The sequence below is a fragment of the Syngnathus typhle genome, linkage group LG2 (genome assembly GCF_033458585.1).
Source record: "Syngnathus typhle isolate RoL2023-S1 ecotype Sweden linkage group LG2, RoL_Styp_1.0, whole genome shotgun sequence".
NCBI lineage: Eukaryota > Metazoa > Chordata > Actinopteri > Syngnathiformes > Syngnathidae > Syngnathus > Syngnathus typhle.
The window spans coordinates 14,456,185-14,483,732 of record NC_083739.1 but is presented as its reverse complement, the minus strand read 5'-3'; the positions used below and the strand labels follow the sequence as shown (position 1 = coordinate 14,483,732).

At 40.0% G+C, this 27,548-nt stretch overlaps 3 protein-coding genes across 8 annotated transcripts; 1 reads left to right on the top strand and 2 right to left on the bottom strand.

Moving 5' to 3' along the window:
• The first annotated feature begins 613 nt into the window (after nucleotides 1-613).
• LOC133150185 (mitochondrial carrier homolog 1-like) lies at nucleotides 614-6,544 on the top strand. Of its 2 annotated transcripts, none has more exons than XM_061272557.1 (13): nucleotides 614-819; nucleotides 1,458-1,542; nucleotides 1,779-1,885; nucleotides 1,982-2,041; nucleotides 2,181-2,238; nucleotides 2,343-2,394; nucleotides 2,589-2,648; nucleotides 2,736-2,829; nucleotides 3,212-3,259; nucleotides 3,343-3,410; nucleotides 5,023-5,098; nucleotides 5,170-5,284; nucleotides 5,403-6,544. In XM_061272557.1, the coding sequence occupies exons 1-12, from the start codon at nucleotides 673-675 to the stop codon at nucleotides 5,233-5,235; spliced, it is 921 nt and encodes a 306-aa protein (XP_061128541.1). In that variant the 5' UTR covers nucleotides 614-672; the 3' UTR covers nucleotides 5,236-5,284; nucleotides 5,403-6,544. The 2 variants fall into 2 exon arrangements, with proteins under 2 accessions (XP_061128541.1, XP_061128540.1); XM_061272556.1 differs by having other exon boundaries at nucleotides 1,979-2,041.
• Nucleotides 6,545-8,363: 1,819 nt separating this feature from the next.
• Nucleotides 8,364-14,547, bottom strand: stk38a (serine/threonine kinase 38a). 3 transcript variants are annotated; one of them, XM_061300156.1, is made up of 14 exons: nucleotides 14,405-14,547; nucleotides 12,969-13,106; nucleotides 12,836-12,887; nucleotides 12,607-12,729; nucleotides 12,436-12,519; nucleotides 12,210-12,333; nucleotides 11,983-12,137; nucleotides 11,698-11,809; nucleotides 11,417-11,478; nucleotides 11,128-11,245; nucleotides 10,926-11,049; nucleotides 10,752-10,847; nucleotides 10,290-10,384; nucleotides 8,364-10,160 (listed from the first exon to the last, which is right to left on the bottom strand). In XM_061300156.1, exons 2-14 carry the CDS (start codon nucleotides 13,097-13,099, stop codon nucleotides 10,024-10,026), a joined length of 1,413 nt encoding a protein of 470 aa, XP_061156140.1. In that variant the 5' UTR covers nucleotides 13,100-13,106; nucleotides 14,405-14,547; the 3' UTR covers nucleotides 8,364-10,023. The 3 variants fall into 3 exon arrangements, with proteins under 3 accessions (XP_061156140.1, XP_061156159.1, XP_061156150.1); XM_061300175.1 differs by having other exon boundaries at nucleotides 11,707-11,809; XM_061300166.1 differs by lacking the exon at nucleotides 14,405-14,547 and adding an exon at nucleotides 13,185-13,321.
• A 1,253-nt stretch (nucleotides 14,548-15,800) lies between these two features.
• Nucleotides 15,801-26,473, bottom strand: LOC133168517 (DENN domain-containing protein 2D-like). 3 transcript variants are annotated; one of them, XM_061300140.1, is made up of 16 exons: nucleotides 26,131-26,468; nucleotides 25,375-25,444; nucleotides 25,189-25,275; nucleotides 21,566-21,646; nucleotides 21,224-21,316; nucleotides 20,933-21,108; nucleotides 20,455-20,567; nucleotides 20,317-20,386; nucleotides 20,168-20,245; nucleotides 19,872-20,012; nucleotides 18,653-18,801; nucleotides 16,842-17,013; nucleotides 16,713-16,763; nucleotides 16,549-16,630; nucleotides 16,234-16,479; nucleotides 15,801-16,049 (listed from the first exon to the last, which is right to left on the bottom strand). In XM_061300140.1, exons 1-16 carry the CDS (start codon nucleotides 26,152-26,154, stop codon nucleotides 15,982-15,984), a joined length of 1,701 nt encoding a protein of 566 aa, XP_061156124.1. In that variant the 5' UTR covers nucleotides 26,155-26,468; the 3' UTR covers nucleotides 15,801-15,981. The 3 variants fall into 3 exon arrangements, with proteins under 3 accessions (XP_061156124.1, XP_061156116.1, XP_061156130.1); XM_061300132.1 differs by having other exon boundaries at nucleotides 16,234-16,630; nucleotides 26,131-26,473; XM_061300146.1 differs by lacking the exons at nucleotides 25,189-25,275; nucleotides 25,375-25,444; nucleotides 26,131-26,468 and adding an exon at nucleotides 24,257-24,496 and having other exon boundaries at nucleotides 16,234-16,630.
• Nucleotides 26,474-27,548: the final 1,075 nt, after the last annotated feature.

Genomic DNA, 27,548 nt, shown 5'->3' with positions numbered 1-27,548 from the left:
ATATACATAAGTACATACTATGCTGTTTCACTATTTATGTTTTTAATGGGATGTGAAAAAATAATGATGTTTATGTGCTTAATGAGCTGAATAGTTTAAAGTCAGGATGTTTTGAATTGTTCAAGAAAATGTGAATGGCGGAGGTAAAATTTATTTGGGAATTTTACTGTCCTGTGTGGATTTTGCAGAATATGGGATTAATTGAAATATGTAAACTGTTCCCAAGATGCTCTATATGACCTTAACAGTTTAAAGTTGGAATGACTTGTATGAGTCGGCCAAGGAAAGTAATGTCAACACATTTAATTTGGGAGTTTTACTGTAAAAAAAAAAAAAAGGATTTGGGAAATAGAAATAGTTCCCAAGATGTTCAGTTTGAAAGATTTGAATAATGGTGAAATGAGCAAGGAGTAGGGTGAAAGTTGGCTTAATAATAATAATAATAATAATAATAATAATAATAATAATAATAATAATAATAATAATAATAATAATAATAATAATAATAATAATCATAATAATAATAATGTTTTTGGTTACAAGGGGAAAAAATTGTCTAATTTTAGCTCAGTATTACGCAATATTTGGGGTCGTCAAAGCGGAAGTGATTACCAATTTCTGACAGTGAAGAGACTACTTCCGTCCACTTCTCCGTGGACAAGCTAGCTAACGATGCTTTCGCAAGGAAACAGACAAACAGACGATGTGGAGCAGGATGCGGCCCCGCCTGGCGTGGATATGGATGTTTCGGTTCTGCTGCTTGGAGCGGGGATGACGGCCGCGTTACACCCACTGTTTTACGTGAAGTTGCTCATACAGGTATCGTTAGCCAACGGAGCTAAGCTAACGAGTCAGTCACGTGATCCGCCTGGCTCAGCTGTTCAGCTGTTTTTTATTCAAATGGCACCACCTCACTTTTAACCTTATAAAACGTGATTTTTCAATACTAAAATCGATCGAGGGACAAGAACTGCCCCCATTCAAGAACATCGTGAGCTTTATGACGTGCTTTCACTTTTTTGTCCATTCATGTAGTGTACAGTATTGTATATGAATAATCAAATACTGTATTTTATTCCTATAAATTATAAGCAATATTGATACTAATTGGTAGGATTAGTTGGTTTTAGTAACTGCTCCTATTCTTTTTGAACATGGAAACTGTGCCGAATCATATAAATATATGTACATATGCTAATACTGGCATCAAATTACCCCAAGTATAAAGAATCATAGACATGCAGTGAAGATGTGCTGTTACAGATATTAATACAGATTTTATTTTTTGGATTATTCTATCGATTAATCAAATAATGGGATATCATTTTATTTCCATTTAAATATGAGGTTAATACATCAGTCAGAGCAGTGTGCATGTGATCCAAAAGAGTATACATTTCTGTTTCTGAATAGTGTGACTGTGACATACAACTATCGTCTGTATTGTTTCTTTTCAGGTAGGACATGAACCTCTTCCGCCAACCGTGGGCACTACTATGTTCGGAAGAAAAGTTCTATACCTGCCTGGCTTCTTCTCTTATGGTGAGTGGAATGACGTATCTTCAGTTTGTGTCAGTGAAAAAAAATATTAACGTACATTGCACTCAAAGTGTTATCTAGTTTAAAAAACACTATTACTATGTGAAATAATCAATCAATTAAGTTAGTTTTGAAGTCAAATAGTCGATGAAGTAACTAAGTTACTTTTTCAAGGTACTGTAGCCATTTGATGTACGTAAAATTCACGGCAGCGTGCCATAAATGTGTCGTGTTTGCAGCGCAGCACATTGTTAAGGTGGATGGAAAGAGGGGACTCTTTCGTGGTCTGTCACCACGTATTGCTTCCATTGCCATCGCCACGGTAATCAGGACCAAAGCTAAAAAGGTAAAAGAGAACCCGAATCACCTCATTATGTTCGAGCAACCGTTGGAATATGCCCGCTTGTGTGTGTGTTGTCTTCTTATTCTTCTTCTTGAGCAGACGGAGCTTGAACCCAACAAGGAGAACAAGCAAACCGCGCTTAGGAAAGTCATGAAGGAGGTAAGGCGGAAAAGAGTTCATAAAATGGTGAAAACCAAAGAAAGAAATGCTCATTTTGGTTTGCCGCAAATGGTATCTTTGCTTGCCACTGCTTGTTTGAACATTTGCCCAACGTCTGGTCTCTTCCTGCTCGGTGTAGACCTCTCACGAGATGTTCATCCAGTGCTTGTCCAGAATAGCCACGCATCCATTTCACGGTAAGACGTACAAAGGATTTTCTACATGTTTCTATCCTATTTGAATGTTTCTTTTGTGAAATGACGTGCATGACTTATGTGAAGGCTCTCCTTTCCTTTGACAGTTGTGTCAGTGCGTTGTATGGCCCAGTTTGTTGGCAGAGAAGTCAAATACGGGTAAGACTTGGATAATGTCCATCTTGTGAAATTTCCTTCTGCACTGTTGTCACTTGGAATCACGTGACTAGTAGCAATGTCGAGGAAAACAAATCACACTTGGATTATATTTCAAGACCATCTGTCCCTTGGAGGAAACTACTAATAGCAGGCAATTGAAAGTCGTTAATGTGAATTTTCTGTTGTGTCGACAGTGGAATTCTCAGTAGTATCGGCAGGATTTTTCAAGAAGAAGGAGTCGCTGGATTCTACGTGTAAGACATCTTTGGTAGATTTCACCGCGAGGATGCGTTTAGTGAACGGCGTGAATTTGACCGCTGTGTGGCTTGTTGTGTCTGCAGTGGTTTAATGCCTCATGTGCTGGGCGAGGTCCTCCTCTTGTGGTGTTGCAATCTGCTGGCGCACTTTATTAACACCTACGCCGTTGACGACAGTGTAAGTTTATTCTCTTTGCGTGCGCTAAAGACTCATCACTCGGGATTGGCTTTCACTGAAACGACAAATCAACGCCGAGTGTGTTTTTATCACAGCTCGCCAAATGATCCTAAAGTGAGGCTGAGAGCCACACGGGACAGTTTGTCGCTGTTTTGTAGCATCAAGAGTGGAGGGTGTCATCTTTTAGTAGTGTGTGTGCTGGGTTTGATAGTACCCGTGTGATCAGTGATACATAATGGCCTATAAATGATTCGGACACATTACAGACCCATGCATGAAAATACAGAATTCCTCTTTAAAACATTCTGTCGTCAGTATATTTCTTACATAAGACAAAAAAGCACATGCACTATTCCCATTCGTTGTGGTTGTGTTTCTACAGTTAAACCAGGCCTCGGCGGTGAGAAGTTACACAAAGTTTGTGATGGGTGTAAGTTGAACGATGCTACACTCCACTTTGTGTTTGCCCTGTGACGCAAAGTCAACAGGTGGTAATCTTCTTTCTACCTCTAGTTCACAGTGAGCATGCTGACATATCCCTTTATGCTGGTGGCTGACATTATGGCGGTCAACAATTGTGGGTGAGTCACTCATGGAAACAAAAGACAGCAAAACATGAATATGGAATTATGTGCATTGGCTGTATTTGTGCTGATTTTTGTATTGTCTGGCCAAATTTCAATTTGATGCCAATATATAACCCAAATTGCACATAAACAACTGCACAAGTCGTGACAAGATGGAATTAAGCAATGATGCAGTCAATATAACAAGTCTGCGCACCCCTTTGTATTCTTTTCTACAATTAAGGTGACTTGTAACCTGTATAACTCTATAAAAAATAAAAGATAAAGGGGGCACACACCTACCAATATTTAAAGTGCCTTTGATTTACCCTGAATATATAGCCAGGTTGTTTTCATAGGCTTTTGCAACTTTTAGAAAAAAAAATGTATTTAAGAATTACATTCACCATGTTTTATCAGCTATACCAGGGGTTCTTAACCGGGGGTATTTTTTTAGTATCTCTCGTTATTTTCTTCTATTTTGTACCTATTATTGTTCACAGGTTTTTTTTATTTTAGTTATGCTTATGTTCTTGTTCACTGTCGTTATGCTTGTAAGTAGTTAAAATCTGACAATCTCAAATGAACGTAAAAATCTGCAGACCTAACGATTAATCTGTAGAGTTGGCAGCACTGACAGCACAGGCAGTGGGTGTTGTGGCCATCAGCTGAGCTCTGGCGGGACCACAAGCAGCATAACTGACCACAACATTGCTGTAGCGTCAAAAAGCCGTCCGCCCCCTCACCCACAACATTCATATTCACGCCTCACTCCCACACCACAGCAGTTATGTTGTCCTGCATCACACTCACTACACCACAACACACCCATCCTCCCCTAAGGAAAATATTAACACAAAAGGAATAATAAGGCAAGTAAATATGAGGTCAAAAGCTCTTCTTCCTTGCCTCTCGCCCTCCCTTGCCTTCAGTGATATGAAAATTACACTATTATTGTTACTGTTCTTGTTGTTGTAGGTTTGTTACTGTTATTGATACCAGAAATAAGTAAAGGTGCTGAGAAGGCTAGAGACGGTAAGGTAGTAGGTTGTTGCTGCTGCTGCTGCTGCATTTTGTTTACATCACAAATGGGTTAGGGTTAGGGTTAGGGTTAGGGGGTATGGTACCATATTGGACAATGCATTGGGGGGTCGAATCATTCGAAGGTCAAGAACCCCTGAGCTATACCAATGCCATGTGGGAAAGGTCCAAATCAGGGTTCCAAATCATGTATCCAGAATTTTTATTCCAATAGTTGTAATAATTCTTATTTTGTATTGACTTCTTTCGGGATTATTATTTTTTCAATTTAGTGAGTTTTACTTTTTGTACTGGGTTGACTTTTTTTTGTTTTTGTTTTATCCCCCCCACTGAAAATGCTACATTTTAGTTTAGTGTTTATTAGTCTTATTAGTTTTTATCAGTTTAAAAGAACATCTTGGTAAGCGTTGTGTGGTAAACGTTCAACCAAATTATTATTATTCAATCATTCATCTTTTTTTAAACAACCATTCACAAATGATGTACAACAGTTCGCAGACTTTTGAAGTACAAGGTTAAATGTAAGGCACAAGGTACTTTTTAAATCCAGCATGAAATTAATGAAATGTTATTTTTTTGTTGTCAGTTTGACTGCAGGTCTTCCTCCGCACTCGCCCATCTTCATGTCCTGGCTGCACTGCTGGAATTACCTCAGCCGCAGGGTATTTATTCTGTTATTGTCATCTTTCCATACTGAGTCGCTTGCATTTGAAATCAAGTTCCTTGTGTTCAGGGACTCCTGTTCAGAGGATCCAGCTTCTTCTCTCGCCGCGTGCCAGTCACCTCCATCTGCGAGTGATGTCAGCATCGCCATTATCATCATCACCATGAATTGGACCGTCATTATTGTAAACATTCTAAGTGATATTCAAAATGTTTGCTGGTTTTAAAATTATGAAATGTCACCTAGAATAGGATAAAACAATAAATAAATACATTTATTGATACTTTTTTTTTCTTTTGAAGGGACGGTGGACGAATGGCTGGCACATAAGTCGCAGTTCTGAGCTCAGAGTTTGCATGTTGTCCCTGTGCTTTCCTGGGTTTTCTCCAGGTATTCCAGCTTCCTCCCACATTCCCAAAACATACTACATGCTAGTAAGAATAAGCAGGAGTCATACACAATGGATAGATGGTTGTTTCTGTTTTTTTACTTTTTTTATTTTTAATATATATGTTCACGAGCCTCTTGTTCATGTGTCAATTTCAACTAGTTTAGTAAGACAGGCGTCCTTTGAGTCCATCTGATTCAATTTGGTAAAATGCTTAAGCGCTTAAATGCTACCTCCACAGTCCTCAGGAAGCAAAAAAACTGTCCCTCGAGAACCGCCCCCATTTTCCATATTTTGTAAAAGAACAAATATAAAATGTGATCATTTACCTGAGTGACTTTGAACAAAATGTGCTGAGCATATTGAACTATTTGCCTGGTCTAACAACATGACAGAATTTCTTTTTATCAGAGATGATTTTGTGATTGCAAACATTTTTGGCCCACAAAACTTGCATGATACGCTTGATGATTTTACCATGCGCTATAATTTGTAGTGCTGATGTTTCAGAAAGGAAAAAAAAATCTTCCTATTGCTAACTGTAACTCTTAATTCATAATTATTAATAAATAAATTCCTGTATTACTATTATTTTAATATGGAAACCTGATGTACCAGCGAAGGAAAATAAGAGCAGATTCAGAACCAAAAAATCTAGAAAAGTTCACTTGCATCTCTGATTTAAAATTTATTGACCAGTGTCGTTATTTGTGCATGTGATGGGGTTAGGATTTGAAAGGGTTGTGTGAGATTGTTTAATGTTCAGATCAAATGCCACACTTTGCCAAAATAAAGGTGTAGTTTTGACAGTTGATTCAGGAATAAAATAAAGAGCTCCTGACCAAAAGTCAAAGTTTCTATTCCTCTTTGTTTCACCTTTTTTTCCCTCACAAATGTAGAAAATGTAGAACTTGAACAATTCATTGGTTCATTCAGTGAAGACCTCTGCCAAGGTTAAAGTGTTGAAACTTTAAATAACATGTTTTGTGCACATTAGAATTTCGAGTTAAGTTCTACACTGTGTGTAATGTATTCAATAAAAATGTACCTAGAGTCTTCGGCTGTTTTAAGTTGCAATGAACAAAATAGTACCCACCCATTCATTTTCATCACGTCCTTTGCTATTTGAGGTTGCGGCCAGGGGGTGCTGGAGAAAACATCCTGAACTGGTCGCCAATTACAGGGCACATGTTGAAATGAACAACCATTGGTACACATGCACATCGTGGCTGAGCGGGGATTGATCCCACACTGCCGGCACACAAGTCAGGCGACTGTACTCCTACACCATCAGCCATTACAAAGTAGTAGTAATCTGCATATACTGTACAGACTGTCAAATTCCTTTAGTCCAGACATCCATTTTATTTTTAATTTGATATGTTAATTAAGATAATCATTGCAACCCTATTGTAGTTTCCTTTCCACTGGCCTAAGCGTAACACACTCTGCGCAAACGCAACACATTGATTAAGTAGTATGCATAAATCTCGATTCTATTGGATCTTGGATTGATCTGCACAGATCAATCCCTGCTGTGATGCACCACTGCCATCTAGTGGTAATGGGTAGAAGAGTCCTACATACTAAAAATAAAATATTGAAATTGCAGCCTGCTCAGTTTGTATATTGCCTTTGGTGACATTTTAAACATTCTAAATGAATAAAATAAGGTTTTAAACTAGAATGAGGGTTCCAAAGTAGGGTTTCAAATTCAAATTAGTACTTCACACTAGTACTTAAAACTAGGGTTAGGCGTGAGTGGTTAGATCATAGATTTTTTTTTACCTTTAAAGCAGGGGTGTCGACCTCCAATCCTCGGGGGCCGCGTTCCAATATGTTTTCCAAGTTACCCTCGTTAAACACACCTGCGTGAAAAGTTTTGGGTCATTTCACATTCTGCAGGAGCTAAAACTTTTCACGCAGGTGCACTTAACGAGGGAATCTTGGAAAACATGTTGGAACGCGGCCCCAAGGACTAGAGCTTGACACCTGTGACCTTTGACCATGATATTTCCCTAATAAAGTGGCCTGTTATTAGGTACACTTGAAAATGGCGGTGTACCTAATGGAGTGTCCGTGTGAGTCCCTCGTTAAGTGCACCTGCGTGAAAAGTTTTGGGTCACTTTCACGTTCATAAGGAGCTAAAACTTTTCACGCAGGTGCACTTAACGAGGGTCACTTGGAAAACATGTTGGAACGCGGCCCCGACTAGAGCTTGACACCTGTGACCTTTGACCATGATATTTCCCTAATACAGTGGCCTGTTATTAGGTACACTTGAAAATGGCAGTGTACCTAATGGAGTGTCCGAATTACGTCACAGATCAAACAGCCAATCAGGAGGTGGGGGTGTGGGTGTGGCACTTTTCACTTTCACTTAAGCTTAAAGCCTTACTTTGCATGGTCATTTTTTAAGAAAAAAGTCCTTACTATACATGGTCTTTTTTTTTTTTTTTACCTTTAAAGCTTTACTTTACGTGGTCAATTTTTAAGAAACAAAATCCTAGTTATTTTTAAAGAAAAAAAGTCTTACTAAATTAAAGTCAAGGTTTCAAACTAGGATTTGGGTCTTGGGTCGATATAATTCCACATAGTGCAGAATCATCTCACATTCTCATTTTTTTCATTCAACAATTCAGCCTTCTGACTGAATTTCTCAAGAATTTTCAAATGTGTGGTTTATTATGCTATAGTATTCTTTTATTTTTTAGGAGAGGGATTTTTAAAAAATATATATCTTTAGTGTTATCTAAAAATATGTTGGGGTACGGAATTAAAATATTACATAATTTATGTTTCATCTTCATTAAATCAAATCTGTGTGCCGTCAATGTCAACAGCTGGAATTAATGTAGTTAAGAAAACAAGATGACCAAGTGCAGAATAATTCATTGTTGCATAGCAAAGGAAAACAACTCCAAACAGCACAAAGTGGTTTAAATAATAATTATAATGTACATCCACCTTCCCAAATCCCCTCACTCACGATTCAAGATGACAACAAAAGCAAACATACACAAGAGCATCTTTTGGAGCAACACACAGATCTTTTCACACCAACATGGGACTCTATTGCTTTGAAGGAGACTAAGCAGTTACTCAAGTAACAGATGACATCCTTAAAAAAAAAAAAAGTACCCTGCCAAAAGGAAAGCACACAGAAAGCTTTTCTAAAATACAATGTGCTCATTGTCTTCATCATATATTACAGGCAACAACAACCCTTCACATAATTAGATATGGAAGCCTTTTGTTCTCATAAAAATAGATTAAATGTCACATGGATGATGTAAAAAGGCAATATGAAGATAGTCAGAAAATACTTTGCAATGCTAAAAAGTCAAACAAGCAAGCTGTGGGTTCTGAAATGTGTGATGTCATCGGACTCAATGTCACAGCTCCATACAGCATCATTTGTATACGTTGGACCGAACCCGTCTCGTGCGAGCGTAGCTCAAACAATTGTCATTTCCCGTGGTCAAATTTATTATATAGTCGATCAAACATTTTAAAGACAAGCTCATGTTAAGTCTAACTTGTATGTAGACACCAATCTCAATGACTTGGGTGTGATCAAACCAAATTCCTTCTATAGTTAATTCTTGTACATTCAAACAATCAGCATTTGGAATTATGTCATAAATAAACCTTAAGACTTACAGTACATTCATTTTAGAAGACAGCATATTGGATGTTGTGGACATTGGAGCGGTTTAGCCCTCTAATTACAGATCAAGACTGAACGTGATGCATATGCACATGCGCGCGGGGCGAGAGCGCGTTTAAAAATAAACCACTGGGCGAGGACTCCACTTTCAACAAATGTACAAAACAGAATCTGATTTGTTGAGTTTAGACAAGAAACCTCCAAAATGGGGAAGTACAGGAGATTCTCGGATTAGCTTCCATAGAAATGGTTTTCATTTCACCAGTAACTTGTTTTGTTTAGTGTAGCCCCCTTCCAAAAGGTCATCACAGAAGGTGCTATCATAGTGGACTAAATACGTAACATGTTAAATTCCCTCTTGTCATCATCAAGTAAATGTTGTAGAAAACGACCATTTGCAGTTATTACATGGGGGTGGGGGAGGGGTTCTTGACGCAGTCTTTGGTTGGACACCATTCAACGCTCGCAGCCAACACATATTTGGACAAAATCCCTGAAGAGAGCACTCGACGCCTGTCAAGTGTCTACTAAATGTGTACAAGCGGTGAGAAATAAAGAGCCTGCTGGTTGGAAAGGGGAAGAACGGCGCTGGTTTGAAAGAAGGGAGGGAATGTGATGTAGCTGGTATTCTAGTTCGAAGCAAACATTCCACTGCTATGTCCACTGGCGTAAAAGTCAAAAGAAAACAATAGAAGAAAATCTTTTAACAGCAGCAAGGCGGCCTCGGAAGCATCAGACAAAGTCAAGACGGAGAGAAATGAAGGCAGCGGTTTCTATGGTGCAGAGCGATCGACGGAAGCCCTTTTCCAAACAAATTCCTCGTCACGTTCCCGGTCCGGGACAAGGACTTGTTGGTGAGGCATCTTCATCTCTTGGTGGACTTCATGTAGGATGGGATGGCTCCTCGGGCGGTGAGGCCTTCAAAGCGCTTGTAGGTGTAATTGATGAACACCCAGTCCTTATTCTTCAGGCCGGCGTCCGAATGGTTGGACACCTGAGTGGCTGCGGGGAGACACAATCTTAACCTCAAGTGTCTCCTCTTTCTGACGACATAAAGGCGGCAAGAAGAGAGTCCCTAAAATGCGATTGTGGTTTGTTTGAAATGGACTAAATGTAAGAATGCAGTCATACCAGTTGGTGTGAGGATGTCCGAATCGGGGAATTCGTCAAAGTTTGAGGTGTCGTCGATGCTCTTGATCTCAATGGGGATGGCGGCAGGCCTTTCTCTGCAAATTGTCAAGATCATTTGATGTCATCTCAGAAATTCAATGTGCAGTGTGCAACTACACTGTGCGTATTCAACTCAATCATAACACAGTTGTGCATCTTGGCTCATTCCTGTGTGGTTTCTTTGTCCCCAAACGTCTTTAAATAGCAAAAACATGCTGCTGGGTGTGTACAGTGAGCCAGCAAAGGGGGCGTGGTCAGCCACATTGCTGCCACATTCTAATCTTGACAAAGACAAAACGCACTCACTTGGTTTGCTTTGTTAACCAACCAAATCTGACCTTTTCGGCACATTTTTAGCTGACGCCCGTAACACAATGGGGCGCAAAGTACTGCTCAAATCTGAAATAAAAACCAGTCACACACCTGATATGGTCATAGTCCACACCCTCAAAGAATGGATTAGACTTGATTTCCTCCACACCCACCGCACCAATTCTGTGCTCCTCTTCGCAGCAGAACCTGTAAAACAAAAACAATGACACTTATCTTCCTCATAGTACATAATGGTCTGACCAAAGCAGACAAATGCGGTCCTACCTGAGGATGAGGTCTTTGGCCTTTTCCGAAATAGGCACTTCTGGAGGAAAGGTGAGCGTCTCTCGCCAGTTCATCACTTTCCTGTACGTCTCCTGAGGTGTCTCCGAGCAGAATGGTGGATAACCTGGACAAAGAATAGACCGCACCCTCAACATGCAACAACTGGTACTCCATCTGACCTGGTGGCCGCCGAAGCCCTTACCTATTAGCATCTCATACATGATGACCCCCAAGCTCCACCAGTCACAGAGCTTATTGTATCCATTTTGCATAAAAACCTCAGGAGCAATGTAGTCTGGCGTCCCCACAGTGGAGAAGGCCTGAAAACAAAAAATGATGTCATTGGCTGGAGTTCTTCCTCAATTCGGTTCTAGTGTACAAGCTAACATCACTTATGCAGCTGTTTAGTGCAATATACATCATTGTACTAAATAGTGAGTCACGCTGGTGTGTGGTGTGCATGCAGAGTAAATGTGCTTCCTTCTTCATACCAACTGCCTCCTGTTCCTCTTCCAGGTCTCTGCTTTCCTCTTGGAGTTCATGTTCTGAAATGCTGTGAAGGGAAAATCTGTCATTTTACAAGGCTTTCCGACAAAACTATTTGGATTACCTTTCGAATGACTCTGACCTCAAGAGTAAAAGAAAAACAAATGACCTTACAAAATGGAAGCGCTACAACTATTGCATGTAAAAATGGTTTCCACAAGACCAACCGTGGCTTGACCTACATAAAGTCAAATGATGTTACTGATAAGGGAAGAGATTGCCTGACTTTGCTTACTGAGGTCACTGGGTAAGCTGTGGTTCAGGTTCTTGTAGAAATCTGTACGGTGTGCTCTCTTCAGGCCCGTGCACAGTCCAAAGTCGGACAGCTTCACGTGACCCTGAAAAAAGGGGAAAAAAAAAACTCAACACGTAGGTGGAGCATCTCTTAGCGTGTAAGAAACTTCCTTTTAGTTATGTTAGGGCTGGCCACATGACTTTGAACACCATAGCGTGTAACGACAATCATTCTTCTGAACGCGGGTTAGAATAGGCCAACTGTTTGGTAACTTACCCTTGAGTCCAACAAGAGGTTGTCTGGCTTGATGTCTCTGTGGATGAAGCCCAGCTGATGGATGGAGTCGATGGCCAGAACTGTCTCTACGATGTAGAACTGAGTGGCTTCTTCTGTCAGAGTGTCCTTTTTCATCAGGAGGGTCATCATGTCTCCTGAAAAGGGAACGAGCAACACTCTTACTTTCATCACATTTATTTATGATCTTCTGGAACACTCATACATACCTCCAGGCAGGAACTCCATGATGAGGTAGAGGTTCATCTTATCCTGGAAGCTGTAGAACATCTTGACCACCCACAGGCTGTCTGCCTCCACCAGGATGTCCCGCTCAGCACGTATGTGACCCACCTCACATAATCAAACCGACCGTTAGATCAAAGAGCACGGGATAAGGAGCAGCGTTGCCTCACCGGCGGCACCGTGACCTCACCGGCGGCACCGTGACCTCACCTGTTCTTTCTCCAGCATGTCAGCTTTGCGAAGGATCTTCATGGCGTAGACGTGGCCCGTGTCCTTCTTCTGCACCAGACGCACCTGCAAAAAAGCGAGACATGCCGGTCGCTATGTAATGTAGTTCAACAATGGCACGCAGGATTCAGTGGGGGTGAACGGGGATGTTACCTCTCCAAATGCTCCACGGCCGATCACTTTCAGGGACTCAAAGTCTTCCAAACCTAGTCGGGTACGCTTCAAACGAAGAAAGTCCGTCTCTTTTCTTGCATGCTCAGTGCGCCGACGGCTTTTCTGCAGACACCACGTTGTCATTATTAGACAGACAACCGATAACCTGGATTTTTCTGATTACTTCCAAGTTTCCAAGTCAAACAATTCAAATCAGATAATCCCTCACTTCTTCATCAGCCAAGCCTTCTTGATCCATCACCTTCTCCAGTTTCTTCTGCCTGAGCAACAATTAAGAGATCTTAGTCTGAAATATTTTTTGCAGAAATGAAAGTGACAGTTTAACCGTTAACTGCCATTACCTCATTTCTCTCTCCTCGTGCTGAGCAATGAGGTTGCTGTAGAAATTCTCCAGAGTCACCTTGGCCATGGTGACACGTTCCTTGGTGTGGTTACTCATAGAGGAGCATGAGCTCTGGCCCGTCATTGCCATGCTTTACCTAAAACACAAAAACACGTGGAAGGTGATTTTCCGCCGCTGATGTGAACGACAAAGCCCAAACGCGTTCAATTCCTACCGCAGTGAGTTTGTGAAAAGTCAAGACCAGAATATCATAAAAAGAGGAAGGAAAGCGTGCGGCATTGTGACAGCAGAGTTATGAAGAAAAACAAAATAGGGAAATGTGCAAGAACAAGGTGGAGTCACCCCGTACACGTAGTTATATTGTCCCCTCCAAAAGTATTGGAATGGCTTTTCTTTTGTTTTATCCTGAATATCTTCACATTACAAGACGACTACGAGACAAAAATTCGGAAGTCCAGTTTTGATTTCATGGTATTTACATTTATACGTGTTAAACAACTGGACAGAGCACATTTTGTTTGAAGCCACAAATGATTTTTGAAAACTTTTGGTCACTTGAAAAGTGGGTGGGTTGACTTACATTGTGTGCAAATTAGCTATTTTTTATTCCAGGTTTACAATTGAAACATTTAAATTATATCCTAATCTCAAACAGTCAATGAACGTGACTGTAAGACAAAACTTAAAAAAATAAATGCTAATTTATTTTGACATTCAGTTTGCTTTACGTGAAAATTAGACAGAAGTCCTTTTGCATCCTGTGTATAACTGGACCACTAGAATAAGTTTAGTAAGAAACATTGCCAGACATTAATGACTAAATATGACGCAAATAAGTTTATGTCATATAAACAGAAATGTGCGTGGGGTGACATTACATTTGGGATAGTCACGCATGACTAAAACAAGACGACCGACATAAAGAGCAGCAGTACGTCGACACGATGCGTCAACTCGGAGTGTGTTGGTGGCTTGTGACACCAGCAAACAAACGATCACCTTATAAGCGATCGTATATTTGAATCAACTGAGTGCCTTGGAGCAACCGTTCCAGAGACAAATGGAACCTGTTAGCCTTAGCTTCTTTCAAAGTTCCAGACTGAGTCAAGTTTTGAAGAGTAACGCACGACAGTCCATCGAATACAGTTGAGACATTTTATATCGTACTCAGATTTACTGCTCGTTCGGCAACGGAGCATCTGCTTCAAAAGTTTGGGAAACTCTTCATTTCTATGGTTTAAAAAACAAAACAAAAAAAACCAACACCTTGATGGCAGTTAGTTGGCTAACCCTCGTTAGCCACCTATTGGCTAAACTAGATCCGAGACGTTTGTCGGACGGAGACACTTTAATAGAGTTTTGACGTATCATCAAAACGCGAACGTATTGCTCTTTGATCAAAAGTTAAAAGGTTGTTCTTTGAAAGTCTTTTACCTTTAGCGAAGGTGTTGTGGTTGCCGCTTCTTCCTCTACTGAACAGCGCCCAATGAAACACGCATGACGTGAAGTCAATGGGACACCTAGCGGTCAAACTTTGAAATTGCTTCACAGCCTTGAAAAATGCGTTTCCTCTTCAGACGTCATTTCACTCCTCCAGCATGCTATCAATTTGAGATGAATTAAGATTATATTAAATTTCCAATTTATGGCCCGGATTTTAGATTTTGCATTTAGCTGTTGAGCGCTGCCTTAAATTCCCTCACCAGCACAGAAATCAATATCAATGAAATACATTTCAAATCATTTGGTTTTATCTCCGTCATGCAGTATTTAATATTATTTATCCTTTGAAATTGTGTCTCGCAACACACAGACAACTATGTGACAATTGTTTTTAGTCATCTAGACTAGGAAGAGAAAAAAGAAAAGAGTGAGTCACACGATTAAGCAGAAAAGACATCATCGATGTCATTTAAGTACACTTAAATCCTTGAGACCCTTAGGAACTCCGGGATTCTACTCCTGCATGCCATGAGAATTGAGAATTATTTTTTCCATCTGCCAATTATTGTTTCTAAAACGCTACACACAGCACGAGTGTCAAACTCATTTACCCAACAAAACGATGGATAGCTAGTTTTGAAATCATTGTTCAAGTTACTGTAAAAAGGGTAAAGCAAAAATTATTGTACAAATTCAACATTATTATTTATTACACATGACAATGTGAACATTTAGTACACCTTTTAGCAAGTTACCATGGAAGTTGACACACATTTGCTTTTGTGGGCCGCATGAAAGGTTGTGGCCAGCCAGATCTTGCCTTGGGTTTGACACCTGTGACGTACAGTATTCCATCTTGTACACTATGAAGAAACAAAACATTGAAGGAGTAGTGAGGCAGATCATGTGAGAAATCAGCATCTGAGCATCCCAGACCCACGGCCCACACAGAGGCAAAGGTGATGGGAGTGAAAAAGGAGCAAGTATCATTTGCACGTCTTGTCAACAATGCATGATTGTCAGCATTTCAGCCACATCCTGTGCATGTGGGATTTGTTTCTCACATGTGTGGTTGTGTGTCTCGAAGCAGCATTTCTCTTGGTTCTCATGCTTGATGCTTCTGTTAAATCGTGCATGTGCGCTTTCGTGTTTGTGTAAAGATGGTTCTTAGCTTTCCAATCTGAGCACCTGCTTCCTTCATTTTGATATCATCTGGATAAGGTTAGCTTGATGAACCTCTCGTGTCACATGTGGCTAACATCTAACTCGATGGTTGAGGCTGGGGGACATCTGGTGCTTTGTCATGTCATAGAAATTTTGATTCTGAAGAAAAAATACTTGTCAACAAAGTAAACAACAAAAGGCAAATAAAATGAAACATTCAGGGTTGATTTTCAATAGACCAACTTTAAAAACGGTCTTTATTTGATTGAAATGATTTCCTGCTCACCAGCAATTGACTGTAAACCAGTGTTTTGACAAAGTAGCAGCAATACAGTATGCAAAAAAAAAAATTAACAAATAAAAACAGTGCAATGTACTCCATTATATACACACAATGCGACAAACTAGTGTTTCTTGCTCTTTTCTTTTTTCCTCTTCTCCTGGTATTCCACAATCTTTTTGTGAAATATTCCTAGAGGTGGAAAAAAAAAATAATCACAAACTTTAATACACAGGAAGAGTTTTTCACAACCAGGAAACTCACATTGACTGGATTAATATGTTATCATCCCAGGTTTCTTAGCTCCTTTGTGGACACTACAAGTTATTGGATAAGGTAAACGGGAGAGTGCAGCAAACCTTGTGAAGAGCCTCACCCTGCTGTGGTCCAGTCTGTTGTTGCTCCACCTCCTGGATGAACAGATCAAACATCTGAGTCTGGATGAACTTCTTGACAAAGTGCCGTGTGGTCTTTGAGTCAATGGCTTTGTAAAAGCTCCTTTTCTCAAATACACTCTGCCCTCCCGTGTGACTGCATTTCACGTAGGACATATAATGACCGACTGTTTTCACGAAGAACAGCAAGAAGGCCTCGGACACCACACGGTTCAGATCTTCTGTTGCTGAAACAGAAAACACCAATGTGATGATGAATGAATGATGAATTATATTTAATAGTGCAGTTGACCTACATGAGCCTTTTCTCCTCTGACTGAGCGCCTCTCGGATTTCACTTTGCAGCTTGGGGGGAAGAATAGAGTGCTCATCACCGATCTGCAACAGGGGAATTATAGAGCTCTTTAATTCTGTTTGATGAAATTGAGACCAAAAAAAAAAAAAGACAATTGTATCTTACAGAAACAATGAAGGTTTCTTTTCTGTTCTCTGATAAATCCACTATCAGTAGCTGTGGGGGAAAAAAAGGTCAAAAAACATTTGTTTTGGATCAGAAGAAGCATATTGAAACTATCTTGCTCTAACTTACGTCGCTTTGGTCAGTGACAAGGTCAAGGAGGCGTTTCTGTACTCCCAGCAGGTATGGCGTGGGTGCCATCACAACATCGATTAGGATCTCCGGAACTATGGAGATAAAGGTGTGCTGCCAGGTAAAAGGATAAAGGAGGGCTGCCACTGCATGAATGACCTGGGATAACGTGCTGACGGGGAAAAACAATGTTAGGGAAAATGATGTTGTATCTATTTATAATTTGAATTCAAACTTTTATAATATTTTGCGAGTGGCTTTCATGAATGTGTGGGACTGTTCCTCATGTTTCCCCACAAGCCTTTTTCAGATGAACAACTAGCAAAACTAGTTTTTCTGGTTTGTCTGTGATACAAACAAACTATTCTGAAATGAATCCGTTCAAAAATAAAACGGAGCTAAAATGAGGGAGTCGCTCTATGAATGACAATGCATCAGCATTGAAATCACATTTTTCAAACTACATTTATTAGCTCACCATCACATATTTGCCTTGGGAGACCATCCAGTTCTATTTTCAACAGCGCTAAGCAGTTGTGGTCAGGAATGCTAGTAGATAACTGTCATTTGACATCTGTACCATTTGTCATAAAAAAATAAAAAATAAAACACGCAATTTGAAAAGACAATATTTTTGCACAAAACATATTTGTATTAAAGCGCTATCTACACACCGGTAGAGTAACCATTACATAAATATTAGGGGTGTAACGATACATCGATACACATCGATTAATCAATATAATGCTCTACGATTTATTGGCATCGATGCTAAACGTAAACATCGTTTTATATCGCCGTGTTTGACCTCGGACATTAGACGCGACTTTATTTTGAAATCCAGTTCATTGTTGCTTGCTTCCTTTTTCCGGGAGCAGTGCGCCCGGCGTTGTTGTGTTGTGAGCAGAGCAGGCACGTGAAAGGGGAGTCGACAACTAGTACGTTGCTCCTGGGCTCCCCTTTAGGCTTCAAGTCATTCTTTGGAAGCACTTTGGATTCCAAAGAAAAGATGGCTCAACCGACAAGACACGTGCAGTTTGTAAATCCTGCCATGCGGTGATAAAATATTCAGGGAGCACAAATCTCGCCGCACATTTAAAGAAAAAACACGACATCAAAGTTCTGTGTTAAAATAAGCACTTTGTATAGTGCAATACTCTTGTAATTTCCTAAATAAAGAGTTTGCAGTACCTTGTTGATTTTGCGTATGAATTGTTATAAATCAGGATATTGTTCTATATTTTTTATTAAAAAAAACAAAAAAACATCGATCGTAGAGCACTATATCGCGATATATCGTGAATGAATCGCAGCAGGCTTTAAGATATCGGCAAATATCGTATCGTAGTTCTTTGTATCGATATTATATCGTATCGTGACAAAACCCGCGATTTACACCCCTAATAAATATATAATTGAGCTGATTAGCATTTCTTACAATTTAGGGCAGCTTTTTTCAATTTTATACAAAAGACTCAAGAAGAAACATTTGAATGCTATTCTATTGGGGTTATAGTTTCTATTTTATAATCAATTCAATGACGGACTAAATATATAGAAACAATGTAGGAAATTAGACTGTTTTGTTTGAGCAACAAAGAAAAGAAGTAAATTGTCATTCTGTTTACACGTAATAATAATAATAAGAAAATTAATGGATGGTGGATTGAGAAAAGTGCAATACTGGACATTTTAAGTTACCCTCTGATGCCACACAATCTCAATTCTCCAATATCAGTAACAAAAAAATGGGTGTTTAATTCAAAATCACTTGAACACTGACAATTGAGTACAAGGTGAGTGCGCGTTACCCCAACTCCTCCGCAATGAAAACGATCCGTCTCTCAAGGACAGCGGCCGCAAACACCAGCAGCACCTCCTCATCTGTAAGGCAGCTGAACAGCACTTCAAAGTTGACGTGTTCCAGCCAGGAGTCCAGCGGCCGCGTCAGTTTTATAATCTGAGAAGATTAACACTGTCACTAACACGGCCTGAGACGGGTCAGCACTCAGTTGGCATTTTGATGACTTTCTATCATCATACCGCGGCCGTGTGATGATAGAAAGAAGGTTTACTATGACTGTGTTCATTGTTAGGACAGTTGCGGGTTAATTCTCTATTCTGATCATGTGATCAACACATAGGAGATGCATACTTGAGTTTGTGAAGGTCTGCCACCCCTCGGTGCTACTGCAGTAATTATAGCGCAGACATTGGCAAGCATCACTGAATAGCTGAAGCGAGTGAGAGCTGTTGAAACATGGTACTTGGCTTCATGTTCCGAGGTGTAAGTTGAGCAATGTAGGACAGGTTGAGACGCAAGTCCAAAAACAAACACACCCACATTCAAGGAAGAGTACGCTCAAGTCACTACAACAGCTTAGCCTCTCCTTTGGTGTCAAAGTATTTGGTGACATGTTTCTCTAGCCACCATAAATGTGAACTTTAAGATGCACAATTCAATTGATAACACATGAAAGCATTGGGCAAAGTAAAAAAATAAACAACGGAGAAAAAGTGATCGCACAAGTGTGCAGCCTCTTCGTTGAGCCAGTCACGTTCAAATATTGAAATTGGAGTCGCTACATCCTTGTCAGAATTTGAAAGTGCCTCCAGCATTTGAGGTTCATCGGAGGCATTTTAGTAAAATGGCAGGTCAGTGCTGACTCCCATTTGACGCAAGTTTAAAACGTGACAGGGAAATTCTGAACATTGCCACATCACAAGTCAGAAGAGGACGTGAACATTTGTGCAACCACATTATTTCAGTTGTTTAATGTTACTTCCCCTCTTGTAAAGATTTGTTTTTTTAATTGAGTTGGACAGGGTGTAAATCACATTCACGGTGGGAAAACTTTTAATCAGTTTCAATGATTCAAAAGAAAATTATTAAAAACAAAAACAAAACAAATATATATGTGTGTGTGTAACATTATATTCACTGTTTGAATTGACTTTTAATATTAAGACAATATTCAAAGTCCACCGATTTCTGATAACTGCTAAGCAGAGGCGTGGCATTGCTCTGACCTCAGTGCCCGACTCAGGAATGAAGCTTTTAATCTCCACAGTGTTTCCTGGAGCTGGGAATGGAGCCTCCCGCAATTTCTGCATGAATGGGTAAATCATAGCCATGGAGATCTGCCGTCTCTTCTCCACCTCGTCAAAAATCTGGTCATAAAGAAAAACAGAAGTCAGGAGGCAAAGTAGATATTGGGCACACAGATACTGGACGCGATTTGACATTTCATTAGGAGTTCCGTGCGGAAGTGATACTTGCAACGGAACACGCAGGTATATTTGGAATACGGATTTGTTTCAATCACCTTTGAGAACAGGCCAAAGCAAGCTAAGCTGCTGATGATGCAGTACGCCTCAGGCGGGCGAGCCCCCTTCCCACCAGGCTGCAGGTTGGACAGTTTAGTGCTTAGGAGACATTACCACTATTTCCCGTTCACACGGTCGACAAGCTAACCAGTAGACGCCTGCAGTATCCGTTTCTTCGGCTGCCGTCAATTTCCGTTAAGACGAAGGAGAAGGTCTCACTGCAAATAAACATGACGATGACTGAAAGAGTTAAATGTGAGCAAATGATTGTCAGAACTGTTTGTACCTGTGATATTCGGTCAAAGGGGCCCATTTGATACCCTCTGGGAAGCAGAAGAGCGTGATGGCCTTGAGTGTTCGCTCTTCTTCCTCCTTTTGAAATTTGGCCATTCCATCCCGCTGCACGAACGCACATGCACAAAAGCACACACACAATTGCATTGAGTGTGGCCGTCTTCCAATGGGGACTCTGGATTAGGAGTAGAGAGACAGAGCCCCGCCATATCCAGCCGTCTGTTTTGTTTCCTTCCGAAACGCATTTTATATATAAGGGAACCTTAGTATTGATTTGCTCATGGTGTTGTTTTGATAAAGTCCTATAAATTCATGTCACTAGTCAACACTTCTTCCCATTACATTTTGAATATGAAACATGGAAAACAATGTGTCCCATTGTTTACCAATGTTGTCATGTTCAAAATAAACATCCTAATCCAATGTAGTACATGTATATGCAATGACGTGATGATCATGTACAAGGCAACCTTAGGGAACTGGTAGGAGATCTGAGGTTCATAGCAGTTGCCATCCTTGCTCTTCTTGAGGCTGACCACCACCAGGTACTCGAAAAAGTACTGCCCACTGACGAAACGTCGTTGCCTGGTTGCTTTGTCTTCTCCTATCAGGCCTGGTGGCTCTGGGGGATCTTGATCTTTCACTCCTTCAAAAACATGTCACAAAATGGCACCCTTCTTGAATTGGGCTGAGCCATTGCCATACAGGCATAATCAGATCTATTGAAAATGTGAGTTCATCAAATATAATGTCAAACTTACGATCTCTTTTGCCTTTGCGGAAAGAAGACCACATGGCACTTAGCCTCTTGAGTGCTTTTGGTCGTCCACTCCCATCGTCCCTTGGGAGGGTGCCTGTTAGGAAAGTCATCGATGTTTAATCCGGTAGTGAAATATTTACATATCGGTATGAGTATATTCTCAAGTGCTATTTGGTTTTCAGTGGCCACACTGCTTATGATAATAATAATATTAATGAATTCTCAAATTAAAACTTCAATTAAACAAGCAAAACCACATGAATCCTATTTTTACGTTTGAGATAAAGCGCATTAAATATTAAAACAGGAATGGCAGGAATAGTTGTTTACACTTTTGGCTCACATTCAAGATGTTTCAATGATTCGTGTTTGGATGAATGATTGACAGCAACATCTGAGATCAAGCTGCTTTTGGGCTGGGCACCTAGAAAACACACAAAGATGAGTTTATAGATTTTAAAACAAACTCTTCCAACAGACCCTTAATTGTCAAGCCACAGCAATGCATCAAATGAAATCATGAGGACGAAACATATTAGAGGACATTCTTAGACTCTCAACAGATTAACGAGACTCAACAGAAATGTGGTTCAGCCGACAGTCTCCATAACGCTGAGCCAAAAAGTAGTAGAACACAGATAAACTGTTACAGTTCATTCTGAGAGGTTAATGGCATAAAAGCACGGGAACTTTCTCCAAGCTTTGTTTTTTTTGAGAGCACTTTGACAAGATTCATTGAGGTCAGCAGCAGGAGGTGATTCATTTCGTAAAGTGACAATGAATACATTACTCCTGAGCAGAATAATACCTTACTCGAGAGATTTGTGGTGACTCGATGAAAGAAGCCTCTCTCTCGAGCTGTTTTGGGCCTTTCAATATATTTTCTTTTCTGGCTAAAGGCACTTAAAACACATATAGTAAGAGTGCAGTAAATTAAAGTAGCATTGTTAATTGCTCATGTTCACATGATTTGCATTCTAGCCTTGCACATTCGCTTAACTGATGGGATTTTATTACTGTATGTTTTTTTTTTTAAGTTATGGCAACGTAGTACTTCACTAGTCGGTCCTAATAATTCTTAGAGCGTGCTACGGCGCTGGCAGGCTGCTGAAACATTTGTTTACTTCAGACTCCAGGGAAAGAATTTTCATACTTGCACATCTCGTAGGATTACAAAACAAGCTCCAAAGAGCTCTTGCAAAGTCATACTTTAAATGGCAAAAAATGGCCAATGTTATTTTAACCCAAAACTGGCCGGAAAAATAGCATTGAGGTTGATAAATAAAAAAACAACATTTTGCTGTGATTGAACTTGACAGTCAACTACACTACAGGAAAAACCAGTTAGGTCGCCCCCCCCCACCCCTCAAGGGTCGAATACTTAAAATCCTCCATGAAGCACTGGAAAAGTAAAGTCATATGCGGCAACCTGAGCCTGAACTACAAAAACAAGTTGAACATTAGAAAGATATCCCAGCAAGTTCCAGTCATACACAACAGTAAGCTGATTCAATGTTTGATGAACCTTTTTGATGAACCTGTTTACATAAAGAGGGTGGTGAAGGCAAAACATGACTCATTGCATGAAAAAACGGCATCATTGTCCAAAGGATATTCCCACACAAATTCCCAAAGCATCAAGTATTTCTCATCTGAAATAATTGGGTTATATTTATTAGCAAAACCCCCCACAAAAGTCTTGTTAAACAGCCCAGAGGCTCCTGAACAAGTCACAACAGCATGATGTCGATTCAAAGCTAAAGGGAATGGCACGGTCCAGGGAAAATCTGTCGTGAAGAGGCCAAAGTCCACTTTTACGGCATTATTTCATTATTGGTTAACTTTAGAATCAATGGAAATATCAAAACAACAATTGCAGCTTTTCGTAATTGTGCTTCATAACAGTTCTTATTCTATGTCAACAACTACATTCATTCCACGGTTTAGATGGAGTCAGACAGGAAGGATTTCACCGAATGAATAAAAAGCAACATTCAAGAACTATGCAAATACCAAAGGTTCAAACCTAACTCACTCAATTCAAGGCAGCAATTTTAGTGAAACATCAAAAAACTTGTGATGTGGAAGTGCAGTAAAAACCTAAAAAGAAACTTAAATTTTCATATGAAGTGCTGCATGATGACATTAAAATATCTGTCAACCAACACGTGTTGCTTTTCACAGTTCAACGATTTCAACTAAGACTACAACTGAGTGTCTGATTTCCAAACTCACTTTCTGATCCTGAAATTAAAAATGATGGGTCGTAAACAAAGCGACAAGGCAAAGTTTTCATTGCAAAAGATTTGAGCAGTTACTGTGTCCAATCAGATTGCTCTGATGTGACACATTTCCTGCAGATTTTTGCATTAAGGGTTTTCTAGCAAAATGACATCATAAAACTTGCCAAGTCACCTTCATTGACTTGAACTATATTTTCCAATACGCACCTTTGGTAAGATGAAGAAGTCTGTGATTATTTACAAACACTGCAAAGTCTAAAAAAAAAAAAACAATCGTGATGCGCAACATGAGGGTTGATAATCGTGATCTCGATATTATCGTGATATTTAAGTTACCTTGCGTCTTTCCAAACACATCTTTTTTTCCGCCACAACCTAATACATTTGTTTACGACGCATTAATTGGATATTCATATGTATGTATTGTCTGCTTTTCCACGTAAAAGTGTTATTGCTGCAGATATTGATCTGAATTCTGACGTCATCGACTTACTCTGGGGGGCCGATTGACAGAGATTCGGGTTGCGCCGCCATTTGGAACGAAACTACGTCGTAAAGCAAAGACCAATATATCTTGCACTTTGTTGATTTACGGTTTTTGGCTCGATAATACTCATACTTCGTGGTATAAAGCGGTACGCTGCTCAGTATCTGTCAAAACCCGTCTAGCTAAGACACCTGACGGCAACAAATATTCCGTTCAGCTTTTTATCGATGCGATCAGCTCCATTTCTTGAACTTTTAACAGTGCCAAATAAAAGCAGGTACATTATATCGACAGTATCACTTACTCCATCTGTTTTTTAAGTCACTCAGGCGGCGTCCTGCACGTCTTCTCTTTACCGTTTCACTCATCGTTGCCTTACTCCGTTACGCCAACTTCTGAGTTGTATTTGGCAGGAAATAGACTAAACCAACAGAGGCATCGCATATTCTCCATTCCGGTTCACGTCAAATCCACCACCATCATCTTTATGCGCTGCGCGTCTCACTGTCCGCACCTCGTGTTGCACGCTACCTAAGCAGTGCTGCCTTCACGTTCCATCTGCTGCTGTGGGATTTCTCATTGTCTGCTACCAAACGACCTTCACCACATCTGTACTGTTTGAAAATGTATGCATCGCTCAAGTTGCTTATTTTGAGGGGAGTTCTGACAGCTAAACACTGAAGTGAGAGATGCTTCATCAGCACCGGAGTGGTGAAGCATTGACTGGACTTAACTCATGTCTACTCTCTATTCCTTTATTTGAGAAATCATTTTTTCTAAACTTTGTGGACGAGTACACGAAGTAAAAAAAAAACATAATAATAAATAGAAAAAGTTAAAGTCATGGTTGAGATCTTGATTAGTTTCAGTCTTGCTTTCTTATAAGTGGAAAGCACACTATAAGATGGTCATTGGGATTTCTGAATGGCTGGTCCATTTCACAATTATGATTATTTATGTTTGCTGCTTGTTAATAAAATGTTGAACAGTTGTTTTTGGATAGTTGGGACTTTTCACAACCATTATTTGATTTTTTTTGTCTAAAATAGCACTAGATGATTTGGGTTTATTCATTTGGACCTGAATGCTGTGCAGATGTGATGTATCTCTGTGGTGGTCAAAATTAATGTCAGCTATTTAATTTTGAGAGCTGCATTCTATACTTCATCCTGCTTGCTGTCTTTATGAAGCTCTTATCATTTTGTGTTATAGAAAGAAGATAATAATGACCTTTACCTCTTCGTGAGAACTCTCTATTTGATGAAAAGGACCATGCACCCCTTTCTCGTGAAACTGCACCTTCTTCGATATTGGTGTTCCTTTCTGCAGAAAGAGTTACCATCAGACAAAAGCAGATTTTGTAGATGTCCTTCAGCTTGGTGTTCAATGACTTTAACGGTCAGCGGTTTCTCACAAGCTCACTTTTAATGCTTAAAGATGACAAGCTGAAGCTTCTCCTCCCCCAGTTGCGGGGCAGCGTCAGCCCTGTGCCCTGCAAGACCAAGAAACAAAATAAAACTTAATTGTCATTACTTCATTTTGTCATGTTCTCTGAATTAGTGCCACCACTGAGGAATAGTAAGCAGTAACAAAAGGGACCTAATGTTTTGTTGGTTGTGGGGGAAACTGGAGCTTCTGCTGAAAACCAACACGGAGAACATGCAAAATGTCACGGGGGTTAATTGTGGATATGGCACCGTGCACACTTGTCTTCAGGATCTTAGCTTTGCTGGGGTCAAACTTTGGGTGGGAGTTGCCCCAAACGACACAGTCACAATTTAGACTTCAATGAACCCAACATGCAAGTTTTTGAAAGCGGAGAGCATACTGTACAAACTCAATGCTATAAATTAATTTTATTCCCTTTAAATGAACTGTCCCCCAAGGAGGACACAATATTCCATCAGATAGTTATGTTTTTTTTACACAGCACACATCCACTGAAACAATGATTATTTGAAAAGACAATACAAATTAACTGTAAAGCAACTTCTTTTTTTCTTTTGAACATCTGACCCTCTTGTGTTCCTCCATACAGGAAATTTCAAAGGTTCAAATATTAACATCAAATTACTTTAATGGTAAATGTTGCCCCATAAGAGACTGAGTTTCAAACAAGTGCGACAAAACTAAACTATACAATCCAAAAAGCAAAATATATCAAGAGATAAATCTTACCTGCTGTGTGCGTGAAGTGTCCATGTTTGAGCTGCTCAGAAAGCGTACTCATCAAGCGTCATCCACTTGAACTTGCTCTTTCATTGTTCTTTTCCCACATAATGCGAGCAATGCTGTGTCTGCTATTAAGCACACGCATAATGAGGAAGTGGACTTGTCCAACTATTGTCAGACTTTGACACATGCAAGGATTTCCTCTTTCACTAAGGTGAAAGTGCAACGATATCACGGTGCGGCTGTTTTCTGAAACTAGCCTCATAATATTTCTTCAGAGGTCACCCCATTTGAGATTTTTAAAAAAAAATTATTATAGTTGGACTCTGACACTTGAAAAACAAAGCGGCGAGTCTGTTAAGGTAGGGCCAGCCCGGGGAGAACAAATATTGTTGCCCAACTGGTTTAACTGACTGAGATGGCATCATGAAGTGGCCACATTCAAGTACGGGACATTCAAGGTCATTATAGAACATGCTTGGGCACACCTGTAGAGGTACAAGAGAAAAAAACTGCTGTCATACAACATAAATTTGTCAGAGAGATGATCAAGCACAAATGGAATTGGGATGATATGTGAGGGTCACAATGTGAGTCATGTGACACATGACCCCCCCACATGAGCTGAAGAAGAACTCTCCCCTGCACGTGATCAGACAAATAGCAAGGCTGGGAAGGTTTGTGCATGGTGGATTAAGATGAAGGGAAGTCCCTACTGTACAAGTATTGCAAGACAGAGACACTATTAAAATGGGTGGGGCTGGGGGGTTTTGCGCAAAATTTCATTGTGGACTATCAGTGCTTATGTTTCCTCTAAAAATAACACTCTCGTGTGCCAGTGGAGACAGGGGAAAAGACAAGACATTTTGGTGAATAAAGAGGAATGTGACTATTTATTCTTCCTGTCAATTGCCACTCTGCAACCCTAAACTTTCTGCTTATGCTTGTAAAATTTTAAGCTAAAGGCAACTATTTCCCAAGGAAAAAAAAATATCTGGAGCTCTGTATGCCAATTGATGGCAGCAACCAAATGATTGAAAACATTTTCAATTAAAAAAAGACAGGGATAAAACACAATCACCTAATCTGTACTTATATTTTTCCGAATAAAATAATAAAATGTATGTCTTGCTATGTTGATATGTACTCAATGCAAATAAAGTGGATTGTTGTTGCATTTCAGTTCCATCCACCACAGGGCAGCAAAGAGCTGTTTTTATAAACATTGGGCCTTTATCACTTTTCAACTTTAAGTCATCTGAACCCTTTCAAACAAATGGTTTTTCTTTCAATCCACGCTTCCACCCATCCTCTGTTGTGGACAGGCCTTTTTTCGACACAAAGCGAGGCCCACATAAGCATGCTTAAGTGAGTTTGACCTCTGACCTCATCATCATCATCAAACACAGTTGCAATGAAGGCTC

Bases quoted from the DNA above. Each gene is read 5' to 3' on its own strand.
- LOC133150185 (XM_061272556.1), top strand. From the start codon at position 673: ATGCTTTCGCAAGGAAACAGACAAACAGACGATGTGGAGCAGGATGCG. The intron at 2,239-2,342 runs GTAAGACGTACA...TTCCTTTGACAG, and splicing joins AGCCACGCATCCATTTCACG to TTGTGTCAGTGCGTTGTATG. The intron at 2,395-2,588 runs GTAAGACTTGGA...TTGTGTCGACAG, and splicing joins GGCAGAGAAGTCAAATACGG to TGGAATTCTCAGTAGTATCG.
- stk38a (XM_061300156.1), bottom strand. From the start codon at position 13,099: ATGGCAATGACGGGCCAGAGCTCATGCTCCTCTATGAGTAACCACACC. The intron at 12,334-12,435 runs GTGAGGTCACGG...TGATTATGTGAG, and splicing joins ACATGCTGGAGAAAGAACAG to GTGGGTCACATACGTGCTGA. The intron at 11,810-11,982 runs GTAAGTTACCAA...CCCTTTTTTCAG, and splicing joins ACCTCTTGTTGGACTCAAGG to GGTCACGTGAAGCTGTCCGA.
- LOC133168517 (XM_061300132.1), bottom strand. From the start codon at position 26,154: ATGGACACTTCACGCACACAGCAG. The intron at 21,317-21,565 runs GTGAGCCAAAAG...CTTTCCTAACAG, and splicing joins ATCATTGAAACATCTTGAAT to GCACCCTCCCAAGGGACGAT. The intron at 20,387-20,454 runs GTACAAACAGTT...GTTTATTTGCAG, and splicing joins CCTTTGACCGAATATCACAG to TGAGACCTTCTCCTTCGTCT.